This window comes from Opisthocomus hoazin, chromosome Z (assembly GCF_030867145.1).
Source record: "Opisthocomus hoazin isolate bOpiHoa1 chromosome Z, bOpiHoa1.hap1, whole genome shotgun sequence".
In the NCBI taxonomy this organism is placed as follows: domain Eukaryota; kingdom Metazoa; phylum Chordata; class Aves; order Opisthocomiformes; family Opisthocomidae; genus Opisthocomus; species Opisthocomus hoazin.
The window spans coordinates 47194972-47213223 of record NC_134454.1 but is presented as its reverse complement, the minus strand read 5'-3'; the positions used below and the strand labels follow the sequence as shown (position 1 = coordinate 47213223).

The following is an 18252-nucleotide window of genomic DNA, read 5'->3' as shown; positions in this document are numbered from 1 at the left end:
TTGCCCAGATTAGCTATCTAAATCTTTGCTGTGAAATGGCACAGTCTCCCCTGTCCACCAACCAAATATGTGGCAAAGATTACAGTTTGTTCAGCCACCTCTTCCAGTGTGTCTCTTCTCCAAAAATTTCTTCTCAAGGTCTGGCTAGCTAAATGCCCATGTATCACTTTTCTGAGCTATACACTTTCTGAATATTGAAAGTCAAAAGAAAACTTTTACTCTACAGGCAGACAATGACTTTTTTCACTGAGAGTTTATGTGTTTGTTTAATAAAACAGATCTGTCTTTATCTTTCTGCCAGACTTCAGTGTTATAACTCTATTTGTACCTGAACTAAGATTTTATTTGTGATGTTTATCTTTATTCTCACACTTAATGCCCATTTGAGAAATTTTTCTCAGCAAGACTAAAACCCAAGCTGGGAGTTTTTAGCCCCAAATACAAATTATAGGCAACAAGTTGGGAGTAGATCTGCAGCACTAATAACCACTTAAGTTATTTGCCTGTGTTCTCAGGCATTTGTACATAGAGACCTTGCATCGAATTTGATGCATGAAGATGATTTGAAAGATAAAAGCTTCGGTTCCACCACAATGCTTTATAATTCATGGAAGAGCCTGGCAGAGGGACCGGAATTAAACCAATCCAACTGAAACTGAAGCAACCGTTACTCATCCATCAGGAATATTAGTCTGGGCTGAGGTCCAGTTTAGCGGTACTGCTCTTATAAAAATTCCATAGGATTATTTCACGATCCTGTGCGGCTAGTGAATCTGATTTAAACATCACTCAGGAGTACTAAACTAGTGTCACCATGTAGTGTCCCGGCTGTTTCTTCCATCCTGATTTAGAGGAAACAGTGTCATCTAATGAAGCTTCCTTTCTTTACCTAGGAAGCATGGCTTTAACTCATGACCTCCTAACAGGACACTGACAGTGGGTAACTGCAGAAGGAAGAACCATTCCAAGAAACCCAGCTATTCCTTATATACTGGCACAGCTCTGAAATCCTTACTGATGTAAACTTCTTGTTCTCCCAGCTGGTCACTCCTCTGAAGGGTCCAGTCACTGAATTTATTCTACAGTAATTCTTTGCATCAGGTTGATTAGATCAGTGATTTTGCTGGAGAATCTGAAATGCCGAGCAAGGAACTTCTATATCCTTTATACTAAAAAAATTAAATTATATGCTATTAAATCTCTTTGCTGCAGTTATACTCCAGTAGTGAAGTAATGTTTGGGGAACGATTACCTGAAGACAAGTTCAGTGCTAAGCAAAATGGAAATACTTGAATATTCCATTTTTCTGCTGATTCTGTTTCATATCTACAGTGTATTGTCTTGAAAATTTATGAAAAGCAGCGATGTATTGGGAAATAGCTTGCCAGAACTAACCTTTCCTCTGTACCTTTTACAGTCTGCTTTAGTGACAGGTGTGTGTTTGTGTTACAGATATAAAGGTATGAAACATAACTTTTTTTTGACAAACGTCAGCAGCATGCAATCATCCTTTTTTAGAAAGAGTTGGACTATTTGCATGATTGAAATGGAAATACGGGAATAGTTAGCTGAGTTGGAACCTTAGATCTCATTTGAGTACATGTCCAGAGAAAACACATTTTAGTGTTCAGACTCCCACCTAAATTAGTCTTGACTTGACAAACACTCATTATTTGAACATTGAAAATAGTAGTTGTGCCTTTAACATGATTGCAGCTGTTCGATCAAGCTCTAAAGGAAGAACAAATTATTTTATTGCTGAATAGTAATAAAAAGACATAATCTTCAGGGAAGCTGTGATTTTGTAACCAACTTATTTGTTTATCATATGTGAAAATATGTTTGTGGACTGTCAGGAGCCTTTAAAGTGCGAATATCATAAATTTAATTTCTCTAAAAGTATTTTAGTATATTTGAAGGCTGATTTTATTTGTGTGGGTATGATTCATTTTTTTTTCCTGTTTGAATCACTGGTTTAGATGCCTTTCCTGTCTTTCCTTAAGATTTACACAATAGCCTCCAGGTATGACAAGTGTGGTGGAAATTCTATTTTATTTGAGGATTGTCACCAAGGGGAGACTTAAAATGGCATTTATTTTCATAAAGATCCTTTAAGAAGTACCATCATCTCAATTTTTAGACAATGACAGAGCTGAGTGACAGCCATGTAGCTGAACAAATCACTTTGATTACAGCTTTGAAATCTTTGCGTAATGATACATATGGGATTGTTGTAAGTCACACCGCTAGACCAGGAAGGCTTATATTGGTTCATTTGGTTAGTGTGTACCCCAAGGGTATAAGCAGGGGTTGTAAAGTTTTGGACCCGCTGCCCTTGGGAGGTATCATGTTTTCAGTTTGAGATGTAATGTACAAAGTTATGCATGTTTGTTGCTTCATTATTAATTCACTTTCCATCTGTTCAAAACGTGCTCATACATAGCGCTTAGCCTGGTGACAGTAGGTGGGCATTCTTTAAAAGCTTAACAGACCATGTTGCCATCACTTAGTGTATCAGTAAAGAAGAAATTTGACACGGGATTTCCACATCAGTGCAAGGTATCCATGTAAGATTTCTTAATCAGGTTTAATTTTTAATGCTTGTCTTTCTTCTGAGGTCAATATTTCACTGACTAATTTGGTTATCAGCGGTTTTTGTTATGTGCATTTTATTTCATGTGGCTAACAATGTGTCATAACCTCCTGAGATTTGTGTTTTGTATCTGTTATCAGCAAAGTGTCAGAGGACAGTTTGTTCTGTCATCTTTAATCTAGCTCCTTTCTTGCTGTTTTCTATATTCCTTGTTGTGAGAGAGTAGAATTTGAGACCTGAGCCCTTTGCTCTTTTGTTCCTGGGGTCTACTTGACAGAGCCAGCACTGAGGTAGAGTAGCTCAATGCCTTACTTTTTATCAAGAGTTAGACTTTTTGACCTCTTCTTTCTGTTTGCTGAGTTTCTAATGTTCTTAGAATTTATACTGCCAGGAGAGAGTCTGTCATTTTTTGTGCATGAGGGAGGAGCAATGAATACAAGAAAAGAATCTTGGGGGCAAGTTTTTTCAGTGCATTGAATTATGTGCTGAGATCAAATGTTTATTGCTTTGGTAGAAAATCAAGGCATTCCACGGAAATGAGAGGGCAGTAATGCAGAGTTAAGCTTCAGAGAGGGACAGAAAAGCTGTGTGTAGAGGACTGGAGGAGGATGTGAGAAAAGCAGTACAGCAGTGGTAAGTAAAGCTAGGATTATTTGGAAGATTTTAGAAAAAAAAATGCCAGGGTTTTGGTCTTTTTCAGTTCCTGACTTTTAATGGTTCAGATTCTTCTGTTTTTCTCTTCCTTGGCAATTGAATCAACTCTTTTTTTTCCCCCTGCCCACTTCAATTCTCTCCCACCTCCCACAGTACTACATAGCTTTTATAGCTATTTCGCTATGATACTGGTAGATGACTTCTAGAAAAAAGATGACTAGGTGGTTTGGGCCTGTTTATTTTTCTTATAGTATATGAAAGTGTTATGTTGTAGCTTTTCCTAGCGATTGCTTGCTATTGGATTGTGTGCTTTCTGTTGTGATGGTAGTCTTTGGGGTTCAAATGACAGACTGAATAGGCAAGATCAACACTAAAAATTGAATTGGTTCATGTGTCAAAGCACCTGAAAGAGGTGTTTCAACTTTCATGTCTGCCAGTACAGAAAATTGTGTCATCTGAGCGCTTTCGGACTGCAGCTGGAGGGGATACCCTTTGGTAGGGCTTCCTAGTGCAATCAGGTGCTCAGGTGTCTCTCCCTCTCTAACCAGCAGTATCAGATGCAGCATGCTGAAGGGTCACGAAATGAGCTAAGGAGCTGTGTCTGCTCTAACCTATTTTATTGTCTTTGTTATATCAAGTGGCTTCAGAAAAGATTTTGAGACGTTGTGGTTTGGTGGTGGACTCATGCTTGACTACAATAGCAGCTTCAGTACCCCTACAGGGACTCCCCGAGCTGAACGTGTTGCTGGACATGTTTTCTGTCTGTCCAGTCTTTTTCTTCCTAACTTGTCTACATATCACAGCCCGCTGTGGTATAAAGCATTCCAAAATTAGACACTGAAAGAAACTGGAAAATTTACTTCAAATATGTATTTTTTCATTCTCATCTGCTCTACTGACACTTTAAACATCACAAAGTCCTCCAGATGCTTACTTGTAAAAAGCATACTGATGTCTCTAATGCAAACGGAAACTAAGTATAAGTAACTTTTCTGCAGCTCTCTTCTTTAACTATTCCTTCCCTGCTCCTTTCATACCTTGACAAGTTATTGCTCCCACAGTCTCTCTGAGAGGCTTTCTGCTTCTGATACCCTAGAAATCATTTTCCTAGTCTTTTGTATACCTGCAGAAAGTGACTTCACTTGCCTTTTTGTGCTTTTGCACTTCATTTATCAGAACATGTAATACCTTCTCATTTCTTCATTTGAACATGCCATTTTATCTTTTTTAATTTTTCTCTTTTTGGAGATCAGGGGATGAAGAGATCCTTGCAGTGGCTTCATTAGAATGTACTTACTCTGACATGCTGTCTTCATGCAGTCTGCCAGTGAACAGCACTTTTAACCAACTTCACTGTTATATGTAGCTCATCTTCTGAAATATTTGTAGAAGATATTTTTCTTTATTTTCTCTTTATATGGAAGTTTAGTGGGAATACATTGCAGTCATTATTACAGAAGGCGTTTTCTGTAGTTCTCTGACGACCCATGTACAGTGTGCTGCTCCCTGAAACTAAATCAGGTCCTCTTGTGGTCTCTCAGGCTAGCTGCTCAGATAAAGAGTCATACGTAGTTTCCAAAAGAGTATATTGTCTGCAGTGTGTCAGTGTGCTGTGTGTATGCTGATAGCTGAAGTCTCCTGCTCTTGCTGTGCTCTCCGCTTTCAGGTCTCTCCAACATACCCTAAGGTTTCAGTAAGAGCCACAATTTGTGCTGGGCGGTTTACAGCTGTCTCGGTAATACCTTTCCTATTTAGGCATGCAGTTTTGATCCCTAAAGATTTATTTCGATAGCATTGATTCAAATATGGCTTTTAATCTACGCTATCACATTCCCATAAATACACTCTGCCCTGCAGTTTCTATCTTATATCTTGCTACGAGTATGCAAAATCTACTGCTTCTTGCATCTAAGTTTGCAATTGATTTCTTTGTATGTGACTTAAAACCAGACATTCTGTTTCGTGTGTCGTTTTAACGTCTTAGCATTTTAGAGAAAATCCCACAGTTAGCTGGGAATCTGTATACAGGTTTTGTTACTGCCTACCTGAACTTTACAAACTTGCATCTGATTCTCTTTCTAAGACATGTCATTTTTTACTTTCTCTAGGGGGCACATTGTCCTAAACTTTGTGCCCCTCTTCACCTGTCAGTTTTCTTCAAGTCTTTAGCTTAAAATTTCTGCCAGAGGGTGGAGATCAGCCTATGAATCTCATGTACCACAAAAACTTAGTATTCAAGACATGAGATCAGATTTATGAAGCAAGGGGCTCTGCAGAGTCTTATTTTGGTAGAAGGAAGGCTTGCTTCAGTAAATCAACCTGTTCCTTAATTGACTAAGCTGAAATAAATCTCTCTTAAATTAAAGCATGTGCTTTGGCAATGCTTAATTATATCAAATTGAATTTGCACCTGAGGTTATATGGATAAAAGTTTGCCCTGAACGTGAGCCTAAAGTTACACTGAAATTGAATCTGAAATTGGTTCGCATGTGATAACTTTGACCTTTACCTCCACCTTCTAAGATGATATTGGAAGATAACGTGTAAACAATGAAAACAGATTATTATATTTCAATAAGAAAGGGAAGGGAAAAAGGAATATTTTTCAATTCTTACTTTATAAATTTACTTCTTTCCAATTGAAAAATCTTGTGAACAATTACCAGGTCCTTGTTTTTGTTTATATATGTTACGTATATATAAATAACATATACAAACAAAATTACATAGATGAACAAATACATTTCCTACCCTACTGAAACAAAATACTCTTTTTTGTGACGGTGTGCTCAGTCTCCATTTATTCGTTATTCCCTGGGTGTCTCTGTAGTTAGTAAATGAAATCCTGCTCATATGAAATGTATAGATAAGTCCAGAAAATCTAAGCGTGACTCCAGGAACGCCTTTTTCTTTATTTTTTTTTTTCCCCCTAAATTGTCAATAGATTTGGTGCATAAGTATATTTTGTTAAATGCTTGTGCAAATAAAGATCAGGCTTAAAGATTTATTTGCCATATTGTTTCAGATGATTCACATAAACCCTTTTGGCACTATTTCAGGATAAAGCAGGAATGGAATTTCATACTAGAGTGCCGGAAGAAAGGCATTCCTCAATCAAAATACCTAAAGAATGGCTTTGTAAACACTGATGAGAAGATCCTGGACACTTATGGAAAGGCTCCACAGCTCCAGAAGAGGCATGCTTTGTCAGATAAAGAAAATAAAACAAGAAACAAGTTTATTTTTCAGCTTTCTGGAGAGCAGTGGATGGTAAATATGATGGAAAATATGCTTCTATTTTTAAAGAGTTTGTGTAGCTTAGCATTATGACTCTTTTTTGCAAAAGCATATGAAATTGATGCTTTTTCACAGTGTTAGAAGTGGCAAAAGCATTACCTGTCTTACCCCGAACTAGTGGTTTAGTTTTCTTATATGCTTATTTTAAGTTCTCTACTGATACATGTAATTTAGCCCTCTCAAAAATTTGGTATAAGCAATCATATTGCAATAAAGTTTCATTCTCTGAAATTCCCCAATGGATGGAAAGAGATTAAAATAATATTCATCTTTGTTGACTTGTTGATGTCTTCCACTACTCGGAGATCTGTCTTCTTGCTCTAATGTTGGGATAGCATATTTCTCAAGCTCTGTTCAAATCAAAGCTAGTATTAGCATTATTCCAAAATAGTCTTGCTGAAAAAAGCACTTTTTACTTGCAATTGTGTTTGATGTGAAATAGCAGTTTGGAAGTAAGCTCTGAATTAATGCTATTTTGAAATTCAGCAAAAGGTGGATTAGAGCTGGTCTGAAATTTTCTGGAGTTATTAAAGATTTGGCTGATATGTATTTTCAATAGACACTATTTTATTAATGAGTAAGGGAAATTAGAATTTTGACTTTTGTGTATTTTATAATTTTGAAATATATTTTTGAGACTATCGTGACCAAAAATGCAAACTAAAAAGTCAGTCAATAAAGTGGCTAAATTTCACTAAAACAATTCTTTTGGTTGACCTGAAACATATCTTTGTCAAAGATTTGATCTTAAATGTGAAGGTGTTTTCTTTTTCAGCTTTCATTTTTTTCTGGCTTTAGTTCTTTTCTGAATAAATATAAAGTAGATGAAATTTCTGGAAAATAGAAAAACCTGGGTTTCTGTCCAGCTCTAGTAAGGACAGTATTTCTTCAACCAATGCCAGTCTTTTATATGGTAGAATTCGTTGCTGGAGAGCTATAACGTCTCATCTTTCAAGAACCTTGGATGTTGAAAATGATGTTAAAGCTGTGTAGCCTTCTACTGGACACTTTCCTGTGTTGTAAACTTTGTAGGTGTGTTAGGAGAAGAAAAAGAGATATTACAGCTCCTAAGACACTGGTATAGTAGCAACTGCAAATATTTTCAGTGCATAAGGCGTCAGAGAGCAACTTTTCTGTTGTTTATTCTCTTTTGCCAAATTGCTAACATTTTGTTTTGTCACCATAAACAAGGCTTTACATTAGGAGGCAAAATCATATACATGTATTTTGCTCTGTTTTCCAGAGCATTTCATTTCAATTTGGCATGCTGGAAGATCACGTTTAAGAGGTATCAGTGTACTGTTTTGTATGTTATACCACCTTGAGCAGTACACTCCTAACCACCATGTGCTTTGATTCTGTCTGTATCAAATGCTCAGTGTAGCCATGTGATAAAACCACCGTGCCTCATTGCCCAGCTCCAGCCCACTTAAAGTTGGCTTCCTATTTCTGCAAGATACTGTGGCCTGCCAGGTGTCTGCAGACAAAGCTGAAATCAAAGCTGCTTTATTTAGCAAAGAACCATGCTTCTTCAAAATCGAAGAACACTGCCAGTCTCTAACAGCTGAAAATTTTTTAAAAAATCGGAACATCTACTTGATACACTTCTTTCAGAAATTTATTTCCTATTATTGCAGAAATTTTGTAAAAATTGTATCAGTTATAGAAATCATAACATTTCTTTTGCTTTCTTTTAATCTCAGCTGCTGCTTCTAAACTAATGACAGGATCAGACAGGACACTTTTTTCCCTTATTACTCTCCTACAAAAAAGTTCAGTTTGGCAAAGAAAATCTGCAGGTGATGCAATCAAAGCTGCACAGGCTGTCAATTTACCTGTGGAAAGATCTGTGTACATGCGATAGTTCTCTTAGGGAACCTTGTATATTGTCGGAGTTCTGGTATCAGTTGTGGTTTAGTCTTTGTAATGTGTATTGCGCACAAATACATCTATGAATTGAAAGTTTGGAAGATTAAGCACTCAGACACTGGGAGAAGTCAGAGCTGGGATAGCCTGTACTGTTTTACAGGCACATAACTTGCTTGGTTTGCTGTTGGCTGGCCATTACCACTGGCAGCAGCAAACAGCACAGCCCTGTGAAATGTCCATTTGGGAGCTAGCTGCTGAATCCACTATCTCACTTGCTTTTAGCTGATAAGTATTTCTATTATATTTCCCCTTTCCTCTCATCAATGATCCTCTAGACAGTTAATAGCTAAATCTGAGTAGGCTGCTGGTATGACTTACAGATTCAATTTTGAGAACTGGGCTTGCTTCTGGGCTATACCTGTTCTCTTTCTGGATGCCATGAAGCTAAGTCTCACAGAGGAGTAATCCCCTGCATAGGCATCTTTCAGGATCAAAGCGAGGGGCTTTACCGCATCCTTCCCATAATCTCATTGCAAGGACTTTCACTGGAAACTTCAACAGCTGATGAACTGCGTCCACAAATCAACTAATGGTGTTACTTGTAACATCACAGTCGATTAGAATGGTAGCTTCTGTTGGGCACTAATCAGTGCCCAGGCTGTTAAAATGGTAAAAATGTAGACATGTTACAAAGACGCTGTTGTCTCATGCTTCATATCTATACAGCATAACAGTGAATCTGGCCCACTGATTCTGCATTGTTGAGTACGAGGTTAAAAATGGGTTTTGTAAAACACTCCATCATATATGGGTATAGATTGGACAACTATTTTGAAAACCAGCTGTATGGTGCTTTTTCAAAAATCACCTCGGATCTCCTTCTGAGAATCTTTCTAAGGTAGAAAATTAGAGCAGATCACGCATTTTGAATTCCTAATAGTAATTCCTTTATTCAGGACCTCTGTGCCACTTCTTTCCCACCTCTCAAATGTCATTGAAATGACATGAAGCTACTGAAGGTGAAGGGCTTTGGAGCAGAGGCTCGCGCCGAGGGACCCTTTCTCCAGTGGCAAAACCGCAGCGGCGAGGCGGCAAAAAGCGCCGAGAGAGAGAAAGAAGACCCCAGCCCCGCCCCGAGCGGGAAAGCGGGAGGTGCCAGCGAGCGGCAGCTCTGACTCAGCGCGGGCGGAGTCGAGTGTGACAGCGGCCAAACCCCCTCACGGATAAGAGCAGCCCCCAGGGAGCGCGGGCGAACAGAGCCGGCAAACAGAGGCGGCGCAGCAGCCCGGGAGCGGCGCAGCAGTTTGCGCGGCAGTTCGCGCGGCAGTTCGCGCAGGCAGGGCGAGCGGGGAAGGCGACTGGCAGGGTGCAGCCGCCCCCTTCTGGCAACTCAAGTAGTGGGCATCGCTCTTCCAGGAGATACTCTAGCCATGGTTACCACCCGTGGTAAAGCTGTTGCTCGAAGGAGTGTGGGGACCCAGATGGAGGCCCCACGCAAGAACGCAGGTGTCCAGGTCTCTGGCTGCAGGGAGTGCCTGAGCCTGGCGCTCATACTGGAGGACAGCAGAGACAACTGCTGTGTTTGGTGCGAGCAGGTGAATGACCTGCTCAGCCTGGTGGCAGAGCTGAAGGAGGAAGTGGAGAGGCTGAGGAGCATCCGGGAGTGTGAGAGGGAGATCGACTGGTGGAGCCGCACCCTGCCCTCCCTGAGGCTGAGGCAGCAGGAGGCGGCTCCACAGAAAGCAGAGAAGCCCCTACCCTCTTGCCACCGAGCAGAAAGAGGGGGCCTAAGAGATGGGGGGGAATGGAAACGGGTCCCTGCTCGGGGGGGCAAGCGAATCTCTCCCCGGCCTCCCTCACCTGCCCAGTTGCCCTTAAGCAACAGATACGGGGCTCTGGAACGTGAGGGACCGGCCACAGAGGATGTGGGTGAAGGTGAGGCTCCATCCAAGGGATTGCCTAGAACGAGTCAGACAGCCCCAAGAATTATGACTGCCTCAACTAAGAAAAAAAGGAGGGTCATTGTCATAGGTGATTCCCTTCTGAGGGGAACAGAGGGCCCGATCTGCCGACCGGACCCATCCCACAGGGAAGTCTGCTGCCTCCCTGGGGCCCGGGTTAGGGATGTTGCGAAGAAACTCCCTGGTCTGGTGAGGCCTTCTGATTACTACCCCCTCTTGGTAATGCAGGTTGGCAGGGACGAGATAGCAGAAAGAAGTCCCAAGGCCATCAAAAGGGACTTCAGGGCACTGGGGCGACTGGTTGAGGGATCAGGGGCGCAGGTGGTGTTTTCCTCCATCCCATCAGTGGCAGGGAACAGCACTGAAAGGGGCAGGAAAACCCACTTGGTTAACAGGTGGCTCAGGGACTGGTGCCATCAGTCAAATTTTGGCTTCTTTGATCATGGGGAGGTGTACACAGCACCGGGCCTGTTGGCGACAGGTGCATCGCAGCTATCTCAAAGGGGAAAAAGAATTCTTGGCCACGAGCTGGCGGGGCTCATTCGAGAGGGCTTTAAACTAGGTTCGAAGGGGGAAGGGGATATTGCCCAGCTCACTAGGGATGAGCCTAGGCTTGGCGTGCCAAGGCCAGGGGTGAGATTGACAGCCCAGCTCAAGTGTGTTTACACCAATGCATGTAGCATGGGCAATAAACAGGAGGAGCTGGAAGCCATTATACAGCAGGACGGCTACGACTTGGTCGCCATCACAGAAACGTGGTGGGACAACTCACATGACTGGCATGCTGTCATAGATGGCTACAGACTCTTTAGGAAAGACAGACCAACCAGGAGAGGTGGGGGAGTTGCTCTATATGTGAGGGAGCAAGTAGAATTTGTTGAGCTTGGCCTGGGGACAAATAAGGAACGAGTTGAAAGCTTGTGGGTTAGAATTAAGGGACAGGCTCACACGGGTGACATTACGGTGGGTGCGTACTACAGGCCACCTGACCAGGAGGAGGAGGTTGATGACGCCTTCTACAGGCAGCTGCAAGCAGCTGCAAGCAGCCTCACAGTCACAGGCCCTGGTTCTCATGGGGGACTTCAACCACCCTGACATCAGCTGGGAAGACCATACAGCTAGGCAGGCGTAATCCAGGAGGTTCCTACAGAGCATTGATGATAACTTTCTGATGCAAGTGTTGGAGGAACCAACAAGGAAAGGCTGGACCTTGTATTTACAAACAAGGAGGGACTGGTGGAGGATGTGAAGGCCGGAGGTAGACTCGGCTGCAGTGACCATGAAATGGTCGAGTTTAGGATCCTGCGTGGAGGAAGCAGGGCGATAAGCAGGATCAAAACCTTGGACCTCAGGAGGGCTGACTTTGCCCTCTTCAAGGAGCTACTGGGAGGAATCCCGTGGGCCAGGGCTCTCTAAGGCAGCGGGGTCCATGAGTGCTGGTCGCTCTTTAAACAACATTTCTTCCATGCACAGGAGCAATGCATCCCCCTGAGAAAGAAATTGAGCAAAGGAGGCAGGAGACCTGCATGGTTAAACAAGGAGCTTCTAGCAGAGATCAGGCAGAAGAGAAAGGTCCATGGAATGTGGAAAGAGGGGCAGGCCACTTGGGAAGAGTACAGAAACGTGGTGAGAGCATGCAGGGATGCGACGAGGAAGGCCAAGGCCCACCTGGAATTGAAGCTGGCAAGGGATGTCAAAAACAACAAGAAGGGCTTCTTCAACTACATCAGCAGCAAAAGGAAGGCTAGGGACAATATGGGGCCGCTGCTGAATGAGGCGGGTGTCCTGGTGACGGAGGATGCGGAGAAAGCAGAGCTACTGAATGCCTTCTTTGCTTCAGTCTTCAGTGCTAAGACTGGCCCTCAGGAATCCCAAGCCCCGGAGGTAAAAGAAGAAGCCTACAAAGAGGACGACTTTCCCTTGGTCGAGGAGGACTGTGTGAGGGATCGCTGAAGCGATCTGGACGTCCACAAATCCATGGGCCCCGATGGAATGCACCCACGAGTGCTGAGGGTGCTGGCGGATGTCATTGCTGAGCCACTCTCCATCATCTTTGAGAGGTCCTGGAGGACAGGAGAGGTGCCCGAGGACTGGAGAAAGGCCAATGTCACTTCAATCTTCAAAAAGGGCAAGAAGGAGGACCCAGGGAACTACAGGCCGGTCAGCCTCACCTCCATCCTGGGAAAGGTGATGGAGCAGCTTATCCTGGAGGCCATCATCAAGCAAGTGGAAGAAAAGAAGGTTATCAGGAGTAGTCAGCATGGATTCACCAAGGGGAAATCATGCCTGACCAATCTGATAGCTTTGTACGATGACATGACTGGCTGGGTAGACGAAGGGAGAGCCATGGATGTTGTCTACCTTGACTTCAGCAAGGCTTTCGACACAGTCTCCCATGATATCCTCCTAGGGAAGCTCAGGAAGTGTGGGCTGGATGAGTAGTTGGTGAAGTGGATTGAGAACTGGCTGAATGGCAGAACTCAGGGTTGTCATCAGCGGCGCTGAGTCTAGTTGGAGGTTGGTAACTAGTGGTGTCCCCCAGGGGTCAGTACTGGGCCCAGTCTTGTTCAGCTTGTTCATCAATGACCTGGATGAAGAGTTAGAATGTACCCTCAGCAAGTTTGCTGATGACACCAAACTGGGAGGAGTGGTAGATACACCAGAAGGCTGTGCTGCCATTCAGCGTGACCTGGATAGGCTGGAAAGCTGGGCAGAGAGGAACCTGATGAGGTTCAACAAGGGCAAGTGCAGGGTCCTGCACCTGGGGAGGAACAACCACATGCACCAGTACAGGCTTGGGGTGGACCTGCTGGAGAGCAGCTCTGCGGAGAGGGACCTGGGTGTCCTGGTGGACGACAGGTTAACCATGAGCCAGCAGTGTGCCCTGGCTGCCAAGAAGGCCAATGGGATCCTGGGGTGCATCAAGAAGAGTGTGGCCAGCAGGACGAGGGAGGTTCTCCTTCCCCTCTACACTGCCCTGGTGAGGCCTCATCTGGAGTACTGTTTCCAGTTCTGGTCTCCCCAGTTCAAGAAAGATGAAGAGCTACTGGAGAAAGTCCAGCAGAGGGCTACAAGGATGGTGAGGGGACTGGAGCATCACTCCTATGAGGAAAGGCTGAGGGAGCTGGGCTTGTTCAGCCTGAAGAAGAGAAGGCTCAGAGGGGACCTAATAAATGCTTATAAATATCTGAAGGGTGGGTGTCAGGAGGATGGGGCCAAGCTCTCTTCAGTGGTGCCCAGCGACAGGACAAGGGGCAATGGGCACAAAGTGAGGCACAGGAAGTTCCGTCTGAAGATGAGGAAGAACTTCTTCCCTCTGAGGGTGACGGAGCACTGGAACAGGCTGCCCAGGGAGGTTGTGGAGTCTCCTTCTCTGGAGATATTCAAGACCCGCCTGGACAAGGTCCTGTGCAGCCTACTGTAGGTGACCCTGCTTCAGCAGGAGGATTGGACTAGATGACCCACAGAGGTCCCTTCCAATCCCTACCATTCTGTGATTGTGTGATTCTGTGATAGCTGATTTTCATTAGATGGAGACCCACTGTTCCTTGTACTTGTAAAGTAGTTATTTTAACCTATCTGAGGAAAGATAAAGCTCATACAACAAATATTAGATTAGACAAATAGGCACAGAGTACTAGCTAAAGAGAGTAGGGCTTGATTTTACAGTATATGAATTCTGAAGAATTGTATTCTGTTTATGGAGATACATAATTCCTTGCAGATCATTAATTCTTACTAGCTACTGTTCACTTTTAGTCTAATTTTTTGAGACATGCAATTTGGGCCTCTAGACATCTCATGTCAAAACAGTTGTCACACTAACTTAGTGCAAGTCTTCTGAACTACAACGCTGTAAGTAGAATTAGTATCAAGCCTTTATGCTTGAAGAACGTATACTCAGTGAGTCCTTCTGAGTCTGAAAGTCCTCCTGTAAATTGAGTACTGGTATGGCCATGGAAGCCTGGGGTGGTTAGCTTCTGGCTGTGGACAGTGGTTGATAACTGCAGTAATGAGATAGTTTTACCTTTGTCTGTCAGAGCTCCACCTGGAAGGAGTTTTGTGACAACATCCTTCAGGTTTGGTGGTCCTTGCCTCCTCTTTTGCACACCAACCAGATATTTAGACTGCAGTGTCTACATTCCTGTGTGGTGTATTTCTGCTGGCTGGGAACAGTAGTGAATGAATATTTGTACTGGGGAAAGAATAGGTCTAATAATAACAAGTGGGCTAGTCTCACAATCTGATGTTGTGAATGAAATCAGACAGGATTTTTGCTTTTCTTTATAAAAAAAATGAGCAGAACCCGCTTGTATTGCCCCAGGAGGGAGTCTCCTAAATCCTCTTCTGTTTGCAAAACCCTTAGGACTTCACTGCATGAGAATGGTGTACTGTACCACAAGTATTATATGTTCCCAAGGTATGTTTCAGAAAACCTTTTTGTTTATTTGGGAGTTTTCCAGGCAAACCCACCATGTAAAGGAGCTGTAAAAGGAATATGGATTCTTGAATTATGTGTTTGAATCGGTTGCCTAGGAGAGAATGATGGAGAGTTGATGAAACACTTTATTGAGATCCTTTGTACATGTAAACCTGTATCTACTGAATTAAATTAGTTCTTCATAGAAATAGCACTGGTATTACAGCAGCGTGAAAACTGTGGCAAAACAATGCTATGAATATTCATATACTTTTTTTCAGTGAATTCTCTTTAACTCTGTTTTCCCCCCTGAGTGTTTAATTTCTGCTCCTAACTAATGAATGTTTATTCTCTAATGGATCAGTGAATTTTAAATGGTTTTCAGAAAAAATTCAGGAAAAATGCCTTTTTGAATATTTGGTAGTGATATTGGCAAAGGAAAGGTGATGATGTTCACTTAAATACAGAGCAGGACTGTACTTGGCTGCACTGCTTTACCTAAGCAGAGGACTTGAAGGCATACCTACTTTAAACAACTTTAATGTCAAATGTGCACAAGTAAAGGAATTGGTGATGGTAAAAATTTTTACTCATAAATCATGACATTCTTGAATAGCGTTTCTTCACAGAAGAAGGCTGCAAATTAACTGCTCCATTTTTATTTATTCTCCCACTTTTATCATCTATCATTTTGTGTATTTTTACAGAAAACAGAGAATTTCGTTTGTGATTCCCAACTGTTAGTGACAGTGAGGTATTCGTTTGCCACAAAGGGTCAGGTAGAATTGCTGCATTGAATGGACAAAAGAAAATAAGTTTCAGAGATTTTTTTCCCCAAAACATATAAAATTCCTGGTCCAGTCAGGTAATACAGGGCCCTGAGACATACTAATTTTGGAACTAGCTCCAAACTTTCTCAAAGATGAGGGAGATTTGGATCCAGGGTTTTGGTTTGGCCCATGACAGATATAACCACAGAGCTGGAAAAAAAACAGAACTGAAACTTCTCAGAGGTTTGATAACAGTTTTGGTTCACGCTCATGTCTAGCAGGTAAGTTCTCTCCTGCTTAGAAACAGTATAATCAAGAATGGTTGTAGGTTTGCTGTTTATTTCCTTTTAATACTTCTTTTTTCCTTCCCAAAAATCAAAGGAGTCTGAGGTATTGTTTTGCTGTTGAAGGCAAAAGACTGGCTACCTTCCAAGTGTCAGTCTTCATGGAACAATTTATTAGCAGGCTGCCAGCTTTAGCGTGGTAGCAGAAGATTACAAAATAACACAAGGGAATCAGAAAGTAAAGCAAACCTAAATCTTGTGCAAATTTCAGTTCCCATCCCTATCTAGTTTGTAAATGAAGTAAAATATCACATTAATTTATGTTTCAGCACACAAATAAAATGTACTGTAAGATGGAGAATGCTTAAAAAACATATTGTAGCAAAGTATTTGTAAACTTACATTTGCAAATTGTAAATACGATTAGAAGCTACAAAGAAATAAACTCAGGAAAGAAAAGTAAGTCAGGGCAATTGGTAGAAGAGTGGAACCTGCTTCCATTCTTTTGAAGTCATGTCTGAATTTGTTTCAATGGCTGCACAAGGATATCTTGGTGCCTTAAACTATGCTTAATACAACAGAAAATATTTAAAAAAATCTTTTTTGTGTCAAGCATAAATAATTGTTAAAATATTTTGGCTTAATTTTTCTAAAATTATGAAGGATTTTGGTCTTAGTCTGAGAGAGTGCTTTGTGTGCTGCACTGTTTTCGATGTAGCAAGGAAAAGTTTGTGAGGTACCCCCTTCGATACGGGAGAAGAGCAAGTCTGTTGGCTTCACAGGGGCAAGTGTTCCCCTTTGCTCCCTGCTATATCTGCCACTAAGGAGCTGGAGATGGTCGGTCGTGACAACGAGGTGCAGAAACCAGTAGGTCAGTAGAAACACAAAGACAGACCTGGACAGTGCAGAAATAAAGTGGAAAATGGCGTCTGCTACTCAGGCACTTTTTCCCTGCAGTTTGACTGTTCTACATCTTCTTTCTCTGTGAATCAGAGTTCTTCCCTATAGTGGCATCTATGACACTCCAGCTAAATGCTGTCCCTTATGTGCTGCATTTTCAATTCTACAGAGGTGGGAAAGACAATACTAACTGAATTTGCAGTTGTTTTTTATTCTTTGATTTTGCTGCAGGAAAAAAGTGCAGCACTGAAGGTGAAGGAGTGGAAACTTGCTCCAGAAAGTTGGAGAGATTTCTCATTACCAGCCCTGAGGCATTTCAGGCATTTGATTTTTTAACTAGCATAAACTGACAAATGTAGAAGATGGATCACAATGCAATATGTACCTAGTGGGAAAACGAAGCAAGAAATGAAATGATCCATATCCAATATGGAAGGGCAGATAACAAGACAGAACTACATATATACATTAAGTGTCTGCATGTGTAAATTTGAAAAGAACTTAAATTTGAGGCAGCAACCACCAAAGAACAGCTTAAGATCAACAGTCCAAGTATATCTTTAATTACAATTACATGTTTTAAATTAGCTAAGAGTTAAATAGCACTATTTCTAGTTCAGAAACTCAGAATTAATAAAAAAAATTGCTAAAATGCATCACACTTGTTAATGTCTTGGGGGATCTATGAAATGTAAAAGGAAAAAAAGTGGGCAATGTACTCTGTATAAAAACTGGTAATTCCTGCTGGTTGTATTCTTCATGCACAGGTAACAAATTTGGAAGTTATAAAGGAATTAGAGGCTGAAACCCTTACATCTGTTTCATGGAGCAAAGTTAGTGATAGCACCTCATCCAGACTGTTTATTCCACACGTTACCAATGCACAATGGTATAAAACCCGGGACAGACTGGTAAATTCTGCGCGGCTTTAGCAAGTGGAGTTTAAACAATCTGACCTCCAACTTTCTGAACTCATGTTTGTCTGTTTCAGGGTAAAGGAATTTGATGACATAATTCAAAGATGTGTACATCTGAACTGCATACCCATTAACTACAGCAATTTTGTATGAATTAAAGGCTTTAAAATTTTTAGTTTCAGTAACTGTTTTACACTGGAGATTTTTGACAAATAGAATAGCCTGAAAATTGCTCAGAAACAAATTTATTTGCTGTGTATTTGGAACAATACTAGAGTTCTTAAAGAAAAAGATTCTGCACGGCTAAGGCAAGAATTAATTTCAATTGTGGACTGATACAAAAATTCAGTATTTGTATTCTTCCTAAAGAAATTTAATAAAAATTTCCAAATGTTGCTGAAATTACTAAGAAGTTAAGTCACCTATTTGAAAACAGACTTTCAAAAGATGATATACGTGTATCCTGTCTGAAATTTGTCTGCTTCTTGGACTCTGTTCCATCTTGGCAAACAAATTTTGAAATATTGGCAGGTATTAAGAACACAGTCACACTTTTTTTGGGTTTTTTTTGGTGGAAAACCCTATTT

The 18252-nt window shown here is 41.7% G+C and overlaps 1 protein-coding gene across 1 annotated transcript in view; it reads left to right on the top strand.

Annotated features, from left to right (window-relative positions):
* Window positions 1-18252, top strand: part of LRRC2 (leucine rich repeat containing 2) — a 95401-nt gene that overhangs the window by 16064 nt on the left and 61085 nt on the right. The window contains exon 3 of the mRNA XM_075411126.1: window positions 6307-6517. Coding sequence (XP_075267241.1) covers window positions 6307-6517 — 211 coding nt within the window. The remainder of the gene's footprint in view (window positions 1-6306; window positions 6518-18252) is intronic.